General features: G+C 38.6%; 1 protein-coding gene across 4 annotated transcripts in view; it reads left to right on the top strand.

Moving 5' to 3' along the window:
* Positions 1–13,770, top strand: part of TRMT11 (tRNA methyltransferase 11 homolog) — a 28,765-nt gene extending 14,995 nt beyond the window's left edge. For 3 of the 4 annotated variants that reach the window (XM_055713194.1, XM_027811937.2, XM_055713197.1), the window contains 4 exons: positions 1,284–1,356; positions 2,107–2,238; positions 5,536–5,656; positions 13,175–13,770. In XM_055713194.1, the coding sequence (XP_055569169.1) occupies positions 1,284–1,356; positions 2,107–2,238; positions 5,536–5,656; positions 13,175–13,306 (458 nt within the window). In that variant the 3' untranslated portion in view covers positions 13,307–13,770. Of the gene's footprint in view, positions 1–1,283; positions 1,357–2,106; positions 2,239–5,480; positions 5,657–13,174 lie in introns of those variants that run through there. The other variant, XM_055713195.1, reaches the window with a different exon arrangement.
* The last annotated feature ends 6,550 nt before the right edge of the window (positions 13,771–20,320 follow it).

The following is a 20,320-nucleotide window of genomic DNA, read 5'->3' as shown; positions in this document are numbered from 1 at the left end:
AAAACGACCATTGAGAGCAGCACTGTGGTAATTTGATCTGCATTTGACATCTCTGCATTTGTTTTAAGGATAGTTACAGATGTGTAACAAAGCTGGTGTTAATACTTTCTTCCATGGAGAGAATGTTATGTTTGCTAGTAGAAATCCATGTGGCTGAAACTCATCCTTCAAAGAAGTCTCATTCACTAAAGGCATAATTTTACTGGTGCACAGAGACTTCTTATCAGAATGGCCCATGTTGCTGTTAGGACCTGATCTGCAACACACTGGAGTCTGCCATGCAGCTCTGATGGACTTGTGGAGACTTATGTTAAGTGCTTATTGGAATGCTTCCAAAGAGAAATTTTAATGCATTTCTGATACACTTAACTACTAGAAACACTAGCGGTTTGAAAGGATCCTCTGCTCTTGTAGGAACCTTTGACTTAACACAGTTTGTCATGCATGAGAGGGAGTAGAAGCTAAGCGAATAAATAAAAGACCTTGATACTGCAATTTCTGATCTCTAGTGCTGGCTCTTACAGCGACATACAAATATTAATTAGGAATAGGGAGTGTGACTTTTCTTTGTGGGTTGCCTGCTAACTTTGATTTGGCCTATTTGGCAATAAGATGATGTAGAATATTAATATGACTTAGAACTGAGTTCGCAAGTTGTGCCATAACTTCTCTGTTAGCAAAATGGTTGTATGGTGTTTCCATGATGCTGAAACAAGTCTCACGAAACCAGGTATGTTGAACATGTTGAAATAAGTACGTTACACTAGTAGAACAGTGCAAAAATGTATGAGAAAAAGCCATCTCTGGCTCTTCTTATCTGTTCTTGTGAAAACTACCATTTGTGTAATGTGTTCGCAAGAAATTCCAGCAGGTACAATTTAATTTTGAAAAAGCTTAGCTAGGTGCTACAGGGGAGATGTTTGCGTCTGTCAAACAAAAGTGGATGGGATTATTTGTCACATGATGGAAATGTAAGGAATATCTTTTAATAAAGAAAACAGAAAAGCATTGTCCTTTGTAGTGTAGCAAATGTCTAGGCTGCTAGAAGCCTCTGACAGCTGAAGGGCTTTCTGTGAAACAGTTTTAAAGTAACCTTTTGGAGCAAGAAACCTAATAGATCTTGAAGAAGTTACCTTTACTGACTTTTACTTGGTAAAATCTTTCGGGTTTTTTGACTTTCTATAAGCCACAGTTTATGCACCGTTGTATATATAACGTAATTGTATGTTATTTAGACAAAGGGTGAGGTTCTCATCTCTGCATTGTACACTTGCTTTGTATAGCACCATATGGTATCAGAGAAGCTACTCGCAGAACAGGTTCACAAAAGGAAACAGTTAAGTCAGCTGAAAGAAGGTAGGTAAGCTGTCTTGTCTGTTGTAGAATATAAATGTCTTAATGGAAACCCAGTTATAGTTTTAGAGTCTTTATTATTTCTTGGCTGGCTGTCAGCAGTTAAAAAGAAAGATAGTAATATTAATTAAAGAAGAAAAGACCTTTTTGTTCTGTTTGCAAAACTAGTGTGTTACTTCCCAAAATCCTCTTGTTTTTGTTCTCCCTGCTTATAATTTGCATGTGTTGAGATTGCAAATCCTATTTCTTGTCTCCGTGAGTCACCATTACCTTGTGTTTCCGATTCTCAGAAAGTTCTCTTCAGCTGTAAGCTGAAGCTGCAAAATCAGTCTAAAAAGCAATACCTCTATTTTACCGTAACCACCTCTCTTGGATTTCCACTGCTCCTTTTTCTTCAGTGATAACACATAGCTTCTCCACTGCCTGGCCTTCCTTGTCTTCTGCCTTTTACTCTAAACTGCCCTTAAAGATGTGCAAAATGACTGTTCTCAACATGCCTGTGATTCTTTGACTTCCACAAGTACTAAAGATGATAGTCTAAAGAGCCAGTAAGGGAATTGAGGAAGTCACGTTCCTCTTAGTAGAAGTTGTACTCCTAGATTGTCCTATGTAGTTTTGAAAGTGTCACATAGTGCTGTTTTGTGGTTTGTTTGTTTTTTTGGTTTAGGTGGTGGTTTTTGTTTTTTTATTTTTTATTAAAAATGCAGGTTTTACGTGTGCTTTTATGTTTACACTTGTAATTTTTTTGTTTAGCGCAGACAATCACATCTTCGTTTCATCCAATTACCATCTAAGTGACATCTTTTTTGACCTGTTGAAGTTTGCAGCAGAATATCTGGTGATGGGAGGAAGATTAGTTTACTGGCTGCCGATATACAGGCCTGAGTATGTATTCTTAATTTCTCTTAAGTAGTATGTCAGAACAGATGCTACATTCTCACTGTGCTTGCTTTTGGGGCATAGTACAGCTGAAACTTCCATAATACTAGTACTTAGGAGTAATGCTCAGACTTCATATTTCAAAACTTCATATGAGGGAAAGCACATTTTGAAATAAGGTTTTTGGATGGAAATAATTCCTGACTGTTACCAAAAAGAAAAAGCCTTTACATGTCCTTGCAAATACATGTCCAATGGGTTGAGGTTTAAGCTTAGAAAATTAAACTTTCAAGGTGTAGATCAATTTCTAAGATAGTAGTAGTAAGGCTGTTATTAATGTGTTTCTACTAGAGTAGTTGATAGAGATACATGACAAGGTCCTGCAAGAGAACATTCTTGGCTGTTTGGGGTTTGGCACTATAATTTAGCTTTCTTCTGGGAAAAGTCAAGTGACCAAGAGACTGGAGTGAGAGGCAGGATGCGTAGGGGAGTAGCCCTGTTAAGGACGAGAGAGGCCAGCAGAGACTGCAGGATGCTGCCTGCTCAGTAGTGCAGCCTGGGATTAGAACTGGGCTTAAAAGGAAAGACATCTGGTTGCATACCTTACTTCAGCATCTCTTAGATAAGGTTTTGAGGGTTGGGTGGGTTTTTTTGGTGGTTTTATTTTTCAGAACTATTTCACAGTAAAGTGGGAAGTTGATGTACAATAGCTGTTTCTGATTATCTTCCAGATGTAGATGTACTCTGAAGGTAGCTTCTACAATGTCATATGTTTCTATGTAGAATCAAACTGTACTGATATATAAAGTGGTGGTTGTGCCTGGTTTCATCATGTAAATGGCTTGTGACAGTCCTACATATTATTATTAGATGCTGTTTTGAAACTGTGGAAATCAAAAGGAGCCATTTCTGTTAACAATTTTCATGACAGAAGAGTGCACTTAGTAGCTTGCATTTTTTTTTAATGATATAATTGGTATCTTAGACTTTTTTTTTCTTGTAAGACTATTCGTAAACAAAATAATAAATGCCATTAACACTATTATAGCTAATTGTTCAAAATATCTGCCTATACTTGCTTTTAGCCCTGACAAATCATGGGTGATTTGTGAATTCTTAGATTTCCGTGTCAATAAACTCTGTTTTGAATTACTGAGTTTATTCTGTGTGTCAAGATACCAGAGCTTTTTGTCTGCTCATTGAACTTTGGTAAGAGGATGCTTCCTCAGTATACAGCAGTATGAAGTGTTTAACTTTAGATAAGTATGAACTGCATGTTCTGGTTCTACTTCAGTTGCTGTTTTGGGGAGGTCAGCTCTCTCAAGCTGTAGTTGGGTTGCCTCTTAGTGAATTTGTACATACTACTATGGATTGAAATACTGAAGTCACTATCACAGAATATTAGTATAGTCACTTTATTTTCAGCTGTAACGATGAACACAGGAACAAACATTAAAGCAGGTATGCGAGGGGAAGATAAGATACTGTCTACTAATGTTGTGTTATCAGATATCCCTTGGCAACACCTGCCATCAGATTCATGTGTTGTTTGAGATCCTTGTGTATTACCTTAAATTCAAAACAAACCTGGATTAAAATGGATGTCTGTTAAAACTACTGCTACTATATTTCTTGATATTTCTTGTCCTGAGTTTTACCTGAAAGAGTGTAGAAATATATGCACTAATGCTAACAGACGAGGCTTTTTAACAAAGCGATAATGATCTCTCCCTCTGCAAGATAGAATCTCACTCCAAAGTTTACTCTTTCAATCTGACATTGAAATCATTGTTGAGTCTGAATTCTTTTAATTCCTTTGCAGCCAGGCTTTTGTATGGTTATGAAGAGAAACTTTTAAGATGTTGTGGCAGAGTGCCTACCTTTCTTTGTAAGAGAAAGAGGCAGCTTGGTAGAACTAGATGCACCAAAAGTCTTGTGTAATAGAAAAAAACAATTGAGAATTAATTTCACTCTCCTTTGTCAAAAGCATATTCTGACTTCGTCTAGCAGTAGTGACTTGATTCCAGACGTGAGAAGTGACTGAAGGGTTGTTTTGCAATCTTGACGTTTTGAAACAATGCAAAGAGGCAGTACTGTTTGGGGTTTTTCCTATTTACAAGTCTGTGTTTGGTATTGTCTTACTTGTTTAACAGCTCACTATTATCTTTAAGAAATGTCAAGATTTCCATCAGCACCTAGATGGGTCCTGTTTTGAGTTGTGTTATATTTGCCTTCTCTTTCTCCCAGAACAATGCATTTACTTTGTAAAGTGCATTCAGAAAATCTACTTTTCAGGAAAAATATGAATCTCATCCTTCGTATCTTTTAAGTTTAAGTGATACATGTGAAAGTTGTTCAGTTCTGCTTTTCAATGTCAGACTTCTGCTGACCCCCAAGTATTGGGGACTCAGGAGAGCAAGCATTTTTTACGAAATTACAGTCACTGACAATACCATACACCATTTTCTGTATTATGGTGTAGTAATTATTACAGGAAAGCTTATTACAAAAACTGAGACTAAATGGCTGATTTATATGTTTCAGTGTATATATATTGATCTCATGTTTATCTTAGTAGCTAGGTCAATACTTTTTGCTCCTGTAGTCCCATACAAAGCTCTTAAATCCTTAAATTCCTCTTTCAGCATTTAAAGAAATAGAAGGATCGAAAGCAACCTAGAGAAAGTTCTTTAGGAAGTAGTATGCTTATGAAGTGGGGGCATTTAAAACACTGTAACTTTTTCCTTCTATAGACAGGATTTAATTGCAAGCCAGTGTTGCTACCATCTGATGTTAAAGGATAATGGATTTTTTTTCTCTTCCCTTTAGAAAGAGTAATTATAAAGTGATGGATTTCTAACACCAAATTCTAAAGTCCGGGAATGTCACTGCCTAATAAAAGCTGGTTTACTGTGATTTGACATTGAAGTGTAATGGTCTCCTTTTAGGGAGCCAGAGATAAGTCTCTTGGTCCTGCAACTTTATATGTTGACTGTGGAATACATTTTTCAAATCACAGCTCTGACTGGATAAGTTACTACTCCTGATTGGTTGAGATATTTTCTACTTGAAATGATAGAGACAGGCTTGTGTACATACAATAAAGTCATGTAAATACATGTAGAAAGTGTATGTATGTGTCTCTTTACTCTGGAGCACCAATACCTGAATTTCTTCAATCAAATTAATATGGGTAGCAACTTTCGTGTAAGCCATTTTGTGAAGAATCTGTATTAATTTTGTTTCAGATGCAAGCCTTCCAATTCATGAGCTTACAGCTCTATGAATGTTTATTACTTCCAGATACACAGAAGAGATCATTCCTCGCCACCCGTGCCTGAAACTTATTAGCAACTGTGAGCAGATGCTTTCCAGCCACACATCAAGGCGCCTGATAACCATGGAAAAGGTGAAAGAATTCAAGGTAAGCTTGAATTCTTGATTGTATAAAATAGTAGCTATTGCATTCATGAAAAGTTTGTGCTATTTGGCATTTGATCCTTATTTCCATCACACTGTACTTTTTTTATGATGAGAGTTAAGAGCTTTTGTAAAACCTCCACACGTTTCTTTAAAATAGACTGAGCAGTGATTTAAGGGATTGTTCTGGGTTTGATGTCTTTCTTCCTTTTTCTCCTCACTTTTCGTCCTGAGCAAGCCACTTAATAGTGTGAAAGAGATCTTTGAACTTACAGTTACTTGGGAAAGTTGCATATGCTTTTCAAGGAAAACTGAACTCTGTGAATCCCATCCACAGAGATGCCAAGATGCCCAAGTTCCCGTTGATTCCAAAGCGTAATTTGATGCCCAAGTAAATACTAAATGCTTTTGTGGGTCTTGCAGGGCAGGTAAACCGTATTCAGTTCTGTTACTTCATTTTCAAAGTGGTACTTCTCTAGCTTTAGAAATAGTATTGTAGCTGTGACATAAGCCAGCATGACTCGCTATACTTTTTTTTTGTTGTTTTGGGACGTACTTAAGTGCCTCTCCTGAGGCGTTGGGACCAGGGAATGCTGCATTCTGTCAGGTTTCCTTTCCTTTCTTGCTGCTTCTCTTGCCTAGCACTGTTAAGAGATGCTAAGCAAAGGTAAAGCAAATTCTTAATGAAAACACATGCAAACAGCGAGTAAGTGTTTTTTAGTACATTCCTTGTCAGTTGCAAGAGCTATTTTAAATGACAGGAGATACAGTCAGACTGCTGTGTCTGCATGGTGCTTGCACTAATAACACAGCAGGGTTTCAGTACTGCATTCATAATGCTAATGATGACTGAGATTCTCAAGCAACACCTGAATTTTTGTAAAACACTGTATGTGAAGTTCAGAGTCAGAGCTGCCAACTTTACCAGTAGCGAAGCAAGAGGGTAAATTATGAAAGTTTTTGATGTGCGTCTCGGAGTGTTCATGGAGGAGTAAAAAACCAGGAGTTTTGTTACTGCCAGTGCTCTAGGATGACATGTTCTAATTTAAAAAATATATCCAGCCTTCTATGAATAGAGTTTCATTAGTTGTTATTCTTGTTTTGTGCATCACCTGTTCTTCAGTACGTGCTTTGACAGGTTCATGTCTGGAAGTGCTTAGCTTTGGGCACCTGAGTCGAGTTGGCAGGCTTACTGCTTAGGTAAAACTGTGCAGGTGCTTATGCTAAGGACTCCAGTTGTCTTTTAGATAATTTAAAGATACCAGAACACATGTACAGTTTCTGACGATGCAAAACTTGTCCAAGTAACAAACTGCATATTGACTCCTTAGCCAGTGACTGCTTTTTTTTAGGGTCTTGTTTGGTGTCTAACTATCCAAGATTTCACTACCCTTTTGTCCCTTACCTGGGATGTGTTTTTCCTGTCTTAATATCCTGAACAGCCTTTGAATTGGATACTTCTGACTCACTGGGTATGTTCATAAAATTCAATAGCTGGAGCTTTGGCCATTTGTCTTTTTCCAAAATGGAAGAGTGAATTTTTGCGAATATGCAAGCTTTTATGTTTCCAAACAGTTCTCGTCTGCCTTACCAAACTGGTTTGTAACAGTCTCAAATGCCTTTTAATTCAGCTTAGTTTGGTACTTGGAAGGGGCTAAGAAGTTTTACAAATCGTGTAGTGTCATTATGCAGTCCTTTGGTTTCCCCAGTGTTTGCCACCAATAATGCATTGCACATTTCACAGCAAACTTGATTTCAGCATTAAGACTAAATTCTTAACAAGAAATGAATCCAGTTAACGAACGTGAAATTGATGGTGCAATTTGATTGTGCTTGTACTATAAAGGACACCAAAGTGAATGCAAAAAGTGCATATGTCTAGTTGAAGTATTAATCTATCATAATTAATCATAAGCATGAAGATCATAAAGGTTGAATTAAAAAAAACCTCACAAAAGGTGCTATGTAACTCATCTTGTAAGCATCCAGTTTGTTCTATTTAAGTTTACGATGATATCATGCCAACTGGAAAAGATTTCTTACTGAACACAGTTTTGATATGAATAGGCTTTTCCAGCATGTGCACAATATGCACAGAAGAGTTGCTTGGGTTTTAATATTTAAGGCTTTTTTTTGGGCAACCATGGTGGTCATTAGTAACTCCCCTGCTCCCCAGTCTTAAATTATAGTGACAATAATAAAAATGAATGAAAGCAGTTGTTGTGGAGGGCAGCTAGCAGCAGCCAACTAGCGACTCCTAGTCTTCTAAAACTCTGAAGGCAGAAGAATAAGAGAAGTGAAGAACTGAAGTGTGGAACAGGAGAGGAACAAAACAGAAGTGATATGAAGTGAGAGCTTACTAGCCTATTGTATTACTTTTTTCTTTGGACGTTAGTGTCCCTTCTTCCGGTAGTAAATGGATATGGGTCTCCCCAGTATCTCTCTAAACCTGAAACAAAACTTTCTAATTGATATTATAGTAGGCAGGACTGTGTGTGAGTCTACCTTCATTGAACTGTGAAGGGAGGCTTTTTTTAAGCGGTGAACACCAGTTCAACTCTCCAAAGACTGTAGGCATTCATATATAAATACAGTGGTAGTGCGAGAATGAGAAGCTGTTGGCCAAGCAGATTTGTGTTGTAATATCTGTTGACTGTGGTATCATAGGAGTTCAGCCTTCTGCTTTAAGTCCGAAGAGGTTTGAACCAATTGTTCCAGCCTGAATCAAGTGAAAATGTACCTTCTATTGTGCCAGTATATTTTTCAAAAGCTGTAAAAAATATAGTGATGTAAGGCTAAAGGGTCTCAGTCTGTGCCACCTATATCTGAATTGTCACGGTGATTTTTTTTCTTTAAATGTGAAATAACTGGTAAGTGGTTAATCAGTAGGAAAACTGGAGTATAAAAACTTACTACCACGAGGGTTCTTGGGAATTTATATCTGGTGATAAATCAGCTGTTTCCAGAAGCGGTAGACTTACTGACTGTTTAACTGTAGGGTTGTTTGGTGTTCCCTTTCTTTACAACACTATGTCTAGCTTGTTGCTTTCCCCATGCTGAATTATTTCAGCTATTGCTGAATTACTTGTTTCATTCCTCTGCTCGCTGTCTTACAGAAATATATAGTATCTATTTGGCTGGTCAATGCTACCTAGTTCTGAAGTTACTAATCAGGACTTGTTAAGAAAATATTGAAGGAAAAATCTGTAATAAGGGCTAAAAGTGACACCTAGAAGTTATGCACCAAGGTGAAACAGAAAACTTGACTGAAGGATGAACTTTGAGCATATGACTGCCCAGGAAAGGACTCTGGAGCATCGGGCATACAAATCCACCACTCAGAATGGGTCCAGCATTTCCATGCCACACGGTCACTCCAGAGTTGTTACTGGTGTAGAATTTTTCCTACTGAATTTAGCAGTGTCTTTTCCTGGATATGACCCTGTTGTCTCTGATTTGGAAACTGCTTCTTGTTGTTTATAGCTGTATAACATTACTACAAGTGGTTTCTGTAGCTACTGTCCAGCACCAGATGTAGAGTGGTAGGAAGCTGTGATAGTGCTAGCAAGATTTTTTTTTTTTTAAACAGAAACTGAATGTGGGTAATTACCCTGAGGCTGAACTTGAGGTGTGCTAGATTCACAAAAATCTTCAGAATATCACTTCACATTCATCATGATTTAAATAAAAATAAAGCTTTCTTGTTATGTTTAAGCTTCCTTTTTCTTCCATCTCTTTCATTATTTATTGAAGATCTGTAACACTTTTTTAGTGTTGTCTTTTGAACAAATGAGATTTGAGTTGAAAACTCAAATTAGCTAGAAGCTAATTAGCTAGAAGCAATTCGGTAGCATGCAGTTTGACAAGGGCTTTGTTGGCTTTCAGTTGTCACAGAAGTCATCACAAAACATTTCAGAGCAGAAGTTTTACGTGATAACTGTTGTTTGCGATTATTCTGCTGTTTTGAGAACTTAAATTGTTCAAAGTGAGAACCAAGGATGGTGATAAAACCAGGGGTTAACTAACATCTTCAGTTCTGGCTTACAAATAAAGGAAGAAGTCTTTATCATCTTGGTAGCGCTGGCAGACTGGGGAAAGAGCTGACTTAGTGCCAGGCAGGCTGATCATTGCTGTCTTGGAAATGATTTCTTGGGAAGTCTCACTGTTTTGTGTTGAATAACCATTTACAAACTTTGGACCTTGAAAAAGATGACCAGTTGTTTCAAAGTAAGTAAGTGGAAGAAAGCTACTCATCCCTAGATGCAGCTGTATGTCATTGTGATACAGTACTGCTTATTGCTCCTCCAGTGTGTCATGTTAAGAGAAGGAAAGAGACTATCTCCCTTCAAATACTGTGGTTCAACTCCATTCCGTGAATTTAAACTTTTTTGGTTTTTTTTAAAAAAAAAGGCAAGAGAAAAGAAAAAAACCTCCATATTAACTGCCCTGGACAGTTAATGCACTTGAAGGAGAGTTGATGCTGATATTGACACCCTCCATAAGAGATCTTCTTTTACTGCAAAACATTCCTGTCAGATATTTAGAGTGCATATTCTACCAATTTATATTACTCAAGGTAGAGCTTGACTGAGAATGTTTGGCTGGCTTCCTTATTGAAACGAGCTGGTGCCTGATTCCCAGATAAATTCTAGTGCAAATAGTCACAGTAAATTGTTTCATGAAGATTATTTTTGACAAGTTCTTATTTCTGTAGAGTTAAATGCAGCCTATCCCTAGTGTTTAGATTGTACCCATTCAGTTTGCCAGGTAGATAAAAAATACCCTAAGTTAGAATTTGTTCAGAAATCATTAGTCTCTGAAATACAAGAATTCCTTTTACTTTGATCAGTTCTCATGTTGCCCATAAACCTGTTTTGACTACTGAATGTCAACAGTGAGTGGCATCTACAGGTACTTCAGGATTTCTTATTTTCTTTTTCGTTTTTTAAGAAGCAATTCCCAATCTACTATTTTTCTTTAAAGCAATTACCATCTTTATTGGACAGTGATGTCTGTACAGAGGAGAGATAGGAAATGAAAGCTCTTAAGCTGGAATTACTGTCATGCAGGCCAGGAGCTGCTTTTGTAAACTCTCCCAAGAAATCTGTGCCTGACTGCAGACCTCTTGCCTATCAAGCAGTGATTTGCATAGCTTTTGAGGCCTGCCTGGATTGATAAAATGGATTCTGCTGTGGAGTGATGTACCAAACCTGTTTCCATTTGGTGAATGCAGGCGCTCCTCTTACAGCTGTGTGTTTAACCTGAAGTTTGTTCTCGTACATTACCATATCCTGTCTTTGCCCTAACCAGCTTGGGGATAGAGAGGGTAGTTATTTTCTTCCTTCCTCCCTTCATCCTGAATCAGCGTTTCATTACTTAAGATGAATGGTGTACAGATGTGTGACCTCTTAGAGGCTGTGGGGATTAATTTTTATGTTAAAATACTGTTGACCCATATATCATTATCCTTCAGGGTCAAATATTCCATCTATTTCTCAAAACAAGCAAATTATATAGAATTACCATTAAAACACATCCCAAAGTTATAAAAATATATTCTATGTTTAGGTCAAAGAAGGATTGCTGACCTGCAAATTCAGGGGAAGAGTAAGTGCTCTTTTCCTCAGAGTGGTCCTGTATAAGAGACCTAGAGGAGTGCGTAAAGGCTGACTGTGAGAGGGGCATGTCAGAACTCCTCCTTGTTTCCTCTCTGCCTGTATATTTATTTTTTTTACATGGATATGTTAAAAGCGTATTGATTATCAGCCTAAGAATGGTCTTGGAGATGGCAGTCTCTCACAGGCGACCAAAAGACAATAGATAGTACTGTGTCTGCAGTGGGTTTATCAAGGTCATTTTCTCCTGTGATTTTCCAACAGTGCACTACTTAAATAGAACTGATTTGCTGCTACTGGTGTACATGCTTTACATGTTCGATATCCACGTGACGCTTAACATTTAGCAAGTTAATTGAAGCCAGTGGCATGCTGCTGGTTATCTGGTAGGATGGGAGAGAACTCCTTCACAGAATATCTCACGGTGTCCAGAAGAGGGCACTTACACCTGCACACAAACGTCTTGCTGTGTTGAAAAACTTTTTGTTTCACTCCTTTAGAATGCATATTGGGACATCCAAAGGAAGATGAGGTGTTGATCTTGCTAGGTGAGAGCCTGGAAAGGCTACAAAATAGCTAAAGGGGGAGATTGTCCCCTAGGATTTAGTTCAACCTTACAGTGTAGTACTTGTAGTATGAAAATATTGACTTAAATCTACTTTTGTGTTCCTGCTGCTTATGTTAAAGCATGCCACAGCAACCTTGTTTTCAAATATCAACAAATAACTCTGAACTGTAAACTTAAGTATTGAAGCAATCTGTATGTTGCTGCATTGCTTAAAAATTTATAACAATGAGCATGCATTGAGGAGAAACATTTAGTGGAATAGAGGTTTAGTTCTCTTGTATGCTTGCTTTTATTTTCTCTTTGCACAGTTCAGTTGTTCTATGCGAGGCTGCTTATCTCAATTCCATCTTGCTATTGAGCATAATAAACTGACATCAACCTTAAGCGTAAAACTTTTAAAAGTTGCCATCAGTTTTCTTTAGCATTCAGTTTGATGTATTGTTTATCTTACTTGTCTACTAATGTTATCAATACTGCATCTTAATTGTATAAAGCCACAGTACATGATGAACTAAACCTTTGTATATACAATAGGCAAATTTTCTAAACTATATACTTGGCTGATGTCAAATAGGTATTACTTGTAGGGATTTACTGTTTCAACTTTAACTTCCAGAAGTAGGTGAATACTGCACAAGAAAAAAATCCTGTGATCGTGCTTCTTCAGTAACTGTAGGAATGCAATTTAGTCATTTGTGTTCCTCTTCTGTTTGTACCTGCCTTCCACAAACCTCTGAGTGATTGAATTCTCCAGATGGTATTTTTTCTGGAAACTAACCTTTATATTTTCCTTTATAAAAGTCTGTGTGGCATAGTACCTGTGCTCTCATTCATTCATGCAAGAGTTGGAATCTCGTGATGTTAGCAGAGATATTTCCAGTGATGCAGTGCTATTAAAACTTCAAATGTCTGGTACTGACTGCTTGCGTCATTTTGCTGTACAGAGTAGAATAATTAAAATTTGAATGAGTACATTAAAAAACTCCAAACAAAACCACCACCAACCCCCCCCTTGTCTGCTTACAGCTTGTATTTGAACAATGTCAAATGAGAATCCATTGCATAAGGATTTTAATTTCTGCTAAATGTTAAGACTTTGCAGTAGGATGCATATGTTCCTGTTAATCCTAATGGAAACCTTAGCATTGTATCTTTGAAATTTTTTAATCAATCTAGTGACTTAAATGTTTGCCTTAATGTTTGACCTAAATTGTAAAAAAAACCCCAACAACTTTAAGCTTGCTTGCAGTTGTTTGAAAAAGTCTGGAGGAAAACCAATGGCGATGCATGTTGAACATACTACTGTGAAATCTAATGCTTGCATTTTGATGCCATGCAGGATCAAGAGCAGAATTCTTACTTGTTGGATGGTCAGTATATGCCGTACAGGGGACACAATTCTTTCCGTGAGAAGTATTTCAGTGGTGTGACGAAGAGGATTGCCAAGGAAGAAAAAGACAATCAGAAGTAAAATATAGTATAAACAGATTAAAAAAATGAGGAAAGAATGAAGATCATGTTTCTTTGTAAGGACATCTGGATATGAACATTCATTTGGATGCTTCAGAAAAATAAATACTGCTTTTAATTTTAAAACAAGATGAAACCCACAACACAGGTTGAGAGCAGTTCTTTTTAATTAGCTTTGTTTATAGCAGATTTTATTGTACAAGTTTTTTGAGTCTTATTTAATTTATATTTGTACTTGCAAGTACTAATGATGATTGACTAAAACCATTATTATTGTTCTTTCACCATTAACGTTTACAAAAAAGTAGTAGTATTATTTGGCAGATTTAACTGTGAACATCTGCCTGTTTTAGAAACACGTGGTGGTGATCAAGGGTTGTTTATTAAGAAGATTATTTTCATTTGTTTTGTTTTTTTGTAAATGGTATCCAATAAAACAAAAGATTGTTGTGAGGTTTTTTTTAATTGTTGCATGCAATAACTACTCTGGCTGAGGCCAGAAGTGTTTAAAACAAACAAAAACCACAAAGAAACAAATGTGCACGCACCCCCCCCACCCCCCCCCCCCCCCCCAAAGAAAAAGCCTCTGTGACCTGACAGACTCTGGAGAGCCTATTAAACCCTGTGAAGCCTGTCCACATCTGAAGCTCATCTGTACCTTGGATTTGCTTTTGCATTCCTAAACCTTGACTTTTGGTCAAGCCAACTGTCTGCAGTTTTTGGTTCAGAAACTGATAGTTAAAGCAGTAACAACAACAGCATAAAATCAGTAATGGTTCCCTAATGGTATTAAGCTTAATCAAATCTTTGAAATTGAAGCTGTATTTGTTGAACAGCAAACTTTGCTGAATCCACACCATGTCCATCATGAAAATGCCTCATTTGAAAACCACTAAGCCCATTAATTCAGGATGTTAATGGCTCTTCTCATTTTAGTGGTCAAATATTCTTCAGCAGGGCGTTGGTGAACATATGTATTTGGTCCAGCCGGAGGAAGCCTTGCTTCTCAACTTGTTGCATGATTGTGGTCATGTTACAATCTTTGTAGATCATAATCTTTAAGTGCTGCTTTCAGTGATACCTAGGAAGGCACAAGTCATTATGTGTACCTGATCAAGTTCATCAATTTGCTCTTCTGTTTGTTGTGGTCCTCAGCTGCAGCAGGGAGAGCTCGCACACTCAATGACAACTTTGTCTGACCTTCTGGATCTAATCTGTGGTGTGTTAGGAAGTTCTGAAATAGTGATTTATTTTCTGTGTTTCCATTATAAATCACTTTGTTTTGAGACTTTTTAATGTCAGCCATATAATAGTTGTTCTGGGCTAAACTTGGAGTGAGATCAAAGCTCAGAGAATTTTTCAAAAGCAGAATTTGAATTGATCACTTTCAAATATTACATCAAGAAATTACTGCTTCTGAAAACCTGTCTTCATATAACTTCTGACTTCAATTTTAGCATTACAATTTGGCATTCAGCTTTTAATACTTCAGAAATTAAAATTACTTTCTGTTCTTCATAGGCAAGGAATTTTTCTAGATGGATTTATTATGCATTTATAACTTCATTGTCATAAAAATTACCCTACATTGACATGATCTAAACAGTTATACAAGATTTAAGGTAGTGGCAAATCTGGCTCTGTCTATTCAAAGAGAATGATTTAGTTTATTTCTCCTCTGCGCAGTCCAACTTAATTTAGTCCACTCAGCAGTGGCGGTGTGGCCCCTGTTTAGCAGTTCATACATAACGGCTCTATCATTACTGATGAATACCATTTTGAACAGAAACTGTGAGTGTATTTGGGGTACTGCATCAAGATCCGCTCATCAAAAATAGTTCAGAATTGAAGTCAGATGTTCAAGCACTGCTGCTCCCCAACTTTAAAGCTATCATTTGGAAATATTTCTGATCTTTAAATTTCTCCTCACTTAATATGCGTGCTCTAGCCTATTGTACATGCAGACCTGCAAAGTGGAGGTGTTTATAGCTGTAGAGCCACGGCACAGTCCTTGCGCTCGCTCTAGCAAAGGACTGACAGGCAGGTCGGTTATCCTTTCGGCAGGATTTGGCCGTCGACGGCCGCGGTTTCTGGCACTTGTGTTCAATCTGGTTCCATGCAGTCTCTTTCTGTGAGGTTCCAGTTTCCTGTCCCTGGCAAGGAGGGCCAGTTCATGAGCCCACACTGAACTCACGCCATTGTCATTCTCTCCTTTGGGGTGGTTTGTGCCATTTTCCAGTTTCAAAAAATAAACGTTATTTTTGGAGCACTTTGTTGCGCTGCAGCAAATTGAATGGAGGGAGGACCTGAACGTGGCTGCAAGGTTCTATGGGCAGAGGCTGCTTCTGGCTGTAGGTAGTGATTTGTTGAGGCACCAAAGGGAAAGAGTCCCCTCTTCGCACAGAATCCCTTGACTTGGTGGTGGTCCTAGCTGCCAAGCCTCCCATGTATCTATGGGAAAAGGAAGCGGAAAAGTAGCGGAAATAGATTTTCTCTGCATTAATTTCATGCCCTACCTGTTCTCTCTAATACTTGTTTGAATTAATGGCCAATTTGAACAGGTTTGACAGAAGGTCAAGGTTTGATGAGGTCTGACAGGTAACGGGGAGCTACAAATTCTGTTAAAATAGGCAGAAGTGTTGAGGAAAGAGACCTAGTTAATCTCTTCCAAAGTAAAGGCTGTAATACCAGTTCAACTCTAAACATCAGAGAGCCCACATGCATATACCCAGAATATACCCAGAGCTTTTTTTAGAAGGAACATAAAGGTCTCGGCTGAACTTTCCACTTTTACTAAAGCTATGAGACCAACTCACAAAACCTGAAGACTCAGTAGTTTCTCCTTATCACTCTGGTGAGAGGAGTCAGGCAGATGTGTTAAGTTGCTGAACATCTCAAGGAGAGTGCAGTCCTCCATTTTAAACGATCCAAGAAACTGGTGTCTTACTAGGACAACATCTAACATCTAACATCTCCTCTAGCAGAGCAGGCTTTTTGTTCCCACAGCACCCGACTTTGTACCGCTACCGTGCGCTGCAGCAATGTCTGCTCACTGGTACAGACACTTCAACAGCAACTCTTGAAGTCTGGTTTTGGTGGATCCAGCCTTCCTTCTCTACCTGTTCAGCAGGGCTGGAAGACTGGTGGAAGTCCTTAACTGTTCGGCGTCTCTTCATTTTCCATTAGACTAATATTTTAGCTCAGAGTTGTGACTTAGAAGAGGGTCATAGGTCTCCATATGCATGGCAGTTGGCAGAAGGAAGTCAAATTTTTTTGAATTCTCAGTCAAGGCTTACCTGTCCAAAAATACTGAAAAACGCTGCTAAGAAGATAAAGTATGGGCTTTCTCTGAAGCTGATATTACTTAACTGTAGAGATATTATAAGGAGGAAAGACCTTAATAATTCTGAATCTTCTCTTTCCTTCTATCACTGCTTTTTAAGATTTCTTCTTAACGGTTATTTCCATTCCATATTTCCCCAGGACAGCTCCACAGTCTCAGGGCTACCAGCCAGAGAAGGGTGTCACAGAGATGGTGACTCTGTGACTTTGCACTGTCCTCTCGCCACAGGCTTTCCAGAGACAAAAATGTCCAGTTGGAGTGGGCAAGGCTGGAGCAGGTGATACACAGTGGTTACAGGTTTCCCTGCCAGACAACAAGCTCTGGAATTAGCTGACAGGAGGCTGATGAAGTCTTCAAAGGCAATGGTCGTTCTCTGCTGGCTTGGCTCCTGTCACCACCATGGTTTGCTTTTCTAACTCTCCATCCCTTCACAGAGAAGAAAAACTTAATGTATTCATCCTTTGCAGTTTAGCTTGGTCTGCAAATTGAGGTCCAGAGTTGAACAAGGCTGTCTTTTCAGCCTGGAAACTTCTTTCCTATTCCTAAAAAAAATAGTTGTGGGTAGCTGGGGGAATGAAGAGACCAGTATCCTTCTCTGCCTTTCTCTTCTGTTTACTATTTGGAAAAAATGTGGGTTTTTAACTTTGTTCTCTGATTTCGTTGATTTTGATGATCGCATAATTTAAAACAGCAAAATGTATCATACCTGCCTTCATGCTACTCTTTGTGTGTGTGTGTATATATATATATATGCACAAAACATATATTTCTCTGATGTTCTCTTATTGGCTTATTGGGCTGCAAAAATCTCTGTTTATGTATGTATCCTCACAACTGTTTCCATTATAGTTTTTTGTCATGGCTGCTGTTACTTTGCACAGTGCCTCTAATCAGTTACAGCTTTCCTGAGCCTCTGGGTGGGGAGGACACCACTCCAACAGGACAGCAGCGCTCTGTTAGCTGAAAGGCCTCATCACGTCCCAGTGAGAGGACAATCTGACTATGCTAAGGATACTGGACCTCAAGACAGGTTTGCCAGGGAAGATCTTTTTTAGTTCTTATAGGTTGCTTAAAATGAGGTGAGCAGCTGAAAGGGAAAATCCATTGATAAGGAGGGAGATCTTACTGCTTACTGCCACTGTTGCGATCTTGGGAATCTGTACACTCAGCGAGGTGCCCAGAAGATGCAATACAGATTGCTGACAACCCGCAGCAGACCTAGGCACCAGAGGCTTCGACCCTGTATGTCAGGTTTGACAAGCAGTATTTTGAATACAGCTGGGTAGGATCAGGACATTTTGCTTCCAGAAAAGTTAATTTTTTTACATTCAATTTTCAGGTGCTGGAAAAAGAGAATTTTGCACAAAGATATGATGATTGCCAATGATCATCTGAGATTCTAATCCAAAGTTTCTGTTGCTTTCCATAAAATGGTTAAAATAAAAAAAATCATCTTGCCTCCTAAAGATGTCCGAACAGCATAGTATTATCACTGTTTTAATTCTTTCCAAAACGAAATTTTATTTAAAATTTACTTTGCAGGTTTTTTTTCAATGAAAATGCCACTTGCTGTATAAAATTCTAATTTTAAATGCTTTTTTCACAGGTTCATTCTAATAAATCTTTCACTAATAAAGTGCATATTATCAGGTCATGTTACTGTATGTGATAGGATAAGTACTTGATTCTGATCAAATCCATAACTCCTAACTAAACAATCTCAACTGTAAGGAGACACAGTTGGCAAAATAGTCATGTAGCAGTTAATCATCCTTCCTTCTATAAATCTCTCCCTGAAATGGGGTATCTCTGAGTGATGACTAAAGATGGATGTTCAGTGCCGTGACTGGACAGCCCTGAGTGTCTTTGCTTTATCCTGAGACTGATATGAGAGATCTCCACTGAACACTGCGAATTACGCTGATGATTGCATTTTGGAGGCAAACCCTCGATGTATCTTTTTTTCCACTGAATGCAGCACTAAGAGAAATGCAAGTGGGTAATTGAACTACAGGATAAATTTAGCTATGAATGTTCTTGACAAGTAATGGGGAAGGTTCATAAAATATTGTTATTTTTGGCTAGAGATGAAACATAGCTATGTGGAGAAAGTCCTGTGAGTAGCTGGATCTATTCAATTGGAGGGATAGGTCCTTACACACAGGCAGTCTCCTCCACTGAGTTGTGTTCCTGTTCTTCATGTGAATGTGTGTGATGGGTGGAATGATGCCTCTTTGGCCACAGTTCATGCCTTTATAAATTGTTCTGGTCTACAGGTTTGTTTTGAGGCTGTTTGTGTAAAGCTGTGAGATCCTGCGATGAGAAGTGCTAGGCAGATGCAATGTATTTATTGCAGGAACAGTTGTGGCAGAGACTGGGATAACCAGAGTCATGAGCAGCACCATAGGGCACACGGTCCTATCTTGGAGAGAACCTTGCCTCTTGATAATAAACAAACCCCTAGCAGTTTAGGAAAGGGAAGTTTCTTCTCTCTTTTCAAAATAGGTATGTGGCAGAGAGTACTTGTATGCCTTTGCTTGAACCTCATTCCTTAACACAGCACCCCCTGGAAAAAGGCAATGAGATTACATGTTAAAAGAGGCTGGTTCCCTTCATCAGTGAATATTTGCCAAAGTTGGCATTTGCAAAATGTCATGTTTTAGTGTCCACAGCTTGCAACAGGAGCTGCCACAGAGTTGCCATGTGCACCTATGGTGGTTCTTCGATAGCAGTTACTGGAAAGCAGCTTCTTCAGTCCTGTGATGCCTCTGCTCAGCCCTGTAACTGCAAAGCAGCTGGCGTGGACAGCGGTGAACGCGTAAGGGCCCAAACACCACCTGTGATTGTTTTGCCTTCCCATTCTGGTGTTGGCTGGAACGACCTGACAAGCTGCAGGCTGAACTTGATAAACTACTGCTGTTTGCTACGGGGAATGACCTGCCAAAAACCCGCACAGGCCCTGTGCTGCTGGGGCAAGGGAAGCGGGACCTCCCCTCTCACCCCAGCCGCCTTGCCTCTTCATAAAGCAAAGAAAATTTCTACCTCAGTAAAAAATTAATTTTGTAATAACCATAGAACAGCATTTTTAGCCTTATGTAAAGATGTTAAAGACAACAAAGATATGGACTATTTCTTAATTAAATATAGGTTTTCTTTTGGTTTTTGTTTTTACACTAAAAGCAAACCAAAACATGTTTGTGCCAAGAACTGTTATATCCCACTCTGCTTCTCTTTTTTTTTTTTCTCTCAATTGCATTTTTATATGCTTGGCAGAATTAATGATGAAAGTCTTTCCAGCTGTGACTTTGCCAGAATCCCTTTCTGAAGCTCCTACTAATTTGGATTAAAACTGGATGGATGAAAGCCTCAAACAGCAAATCCTGCCAGTAGATTTGCTGAGGCCCCACAGCATATACTTCTCCAACTGTTCTTATCTTCTGAGGCAAAAAAAACCCCAAACTCAAAACAAACAAACAAAAAAGAAAACATAATTTTATAATTACACAGTTGTTAGTGCTTTTCCTGCCTTTCCCCTCCCTGAGCTGGAACAGCGGGCATCTGCGTGCTGGGGCTCTCCTTTGCAGGATGGACCTCTGGCTTGTGCAGGGCAAGGTTGGGATTGCAGGGTGGTGGGGGTTTTAAGTGCTGTTTCATACCAGCTACTCTACGTGT

Source organism: Falco cherrug, chromosome 6 (assembly GCF_023634085.1).
Source record: "Falco cherrug isolate bFalChe1 chromosome 6, bFalChe1.pri, whole genome shotgun sequence".
NCBI classification, from domain to species: Eukaryota; Metazoa; Chordata; class Aves; order Falconiformes; family Falconidae; genus Falco; species Falco cherrug.
This window is presented reverse-complemented; position numbering and strand designations above follow the sequence as displayed.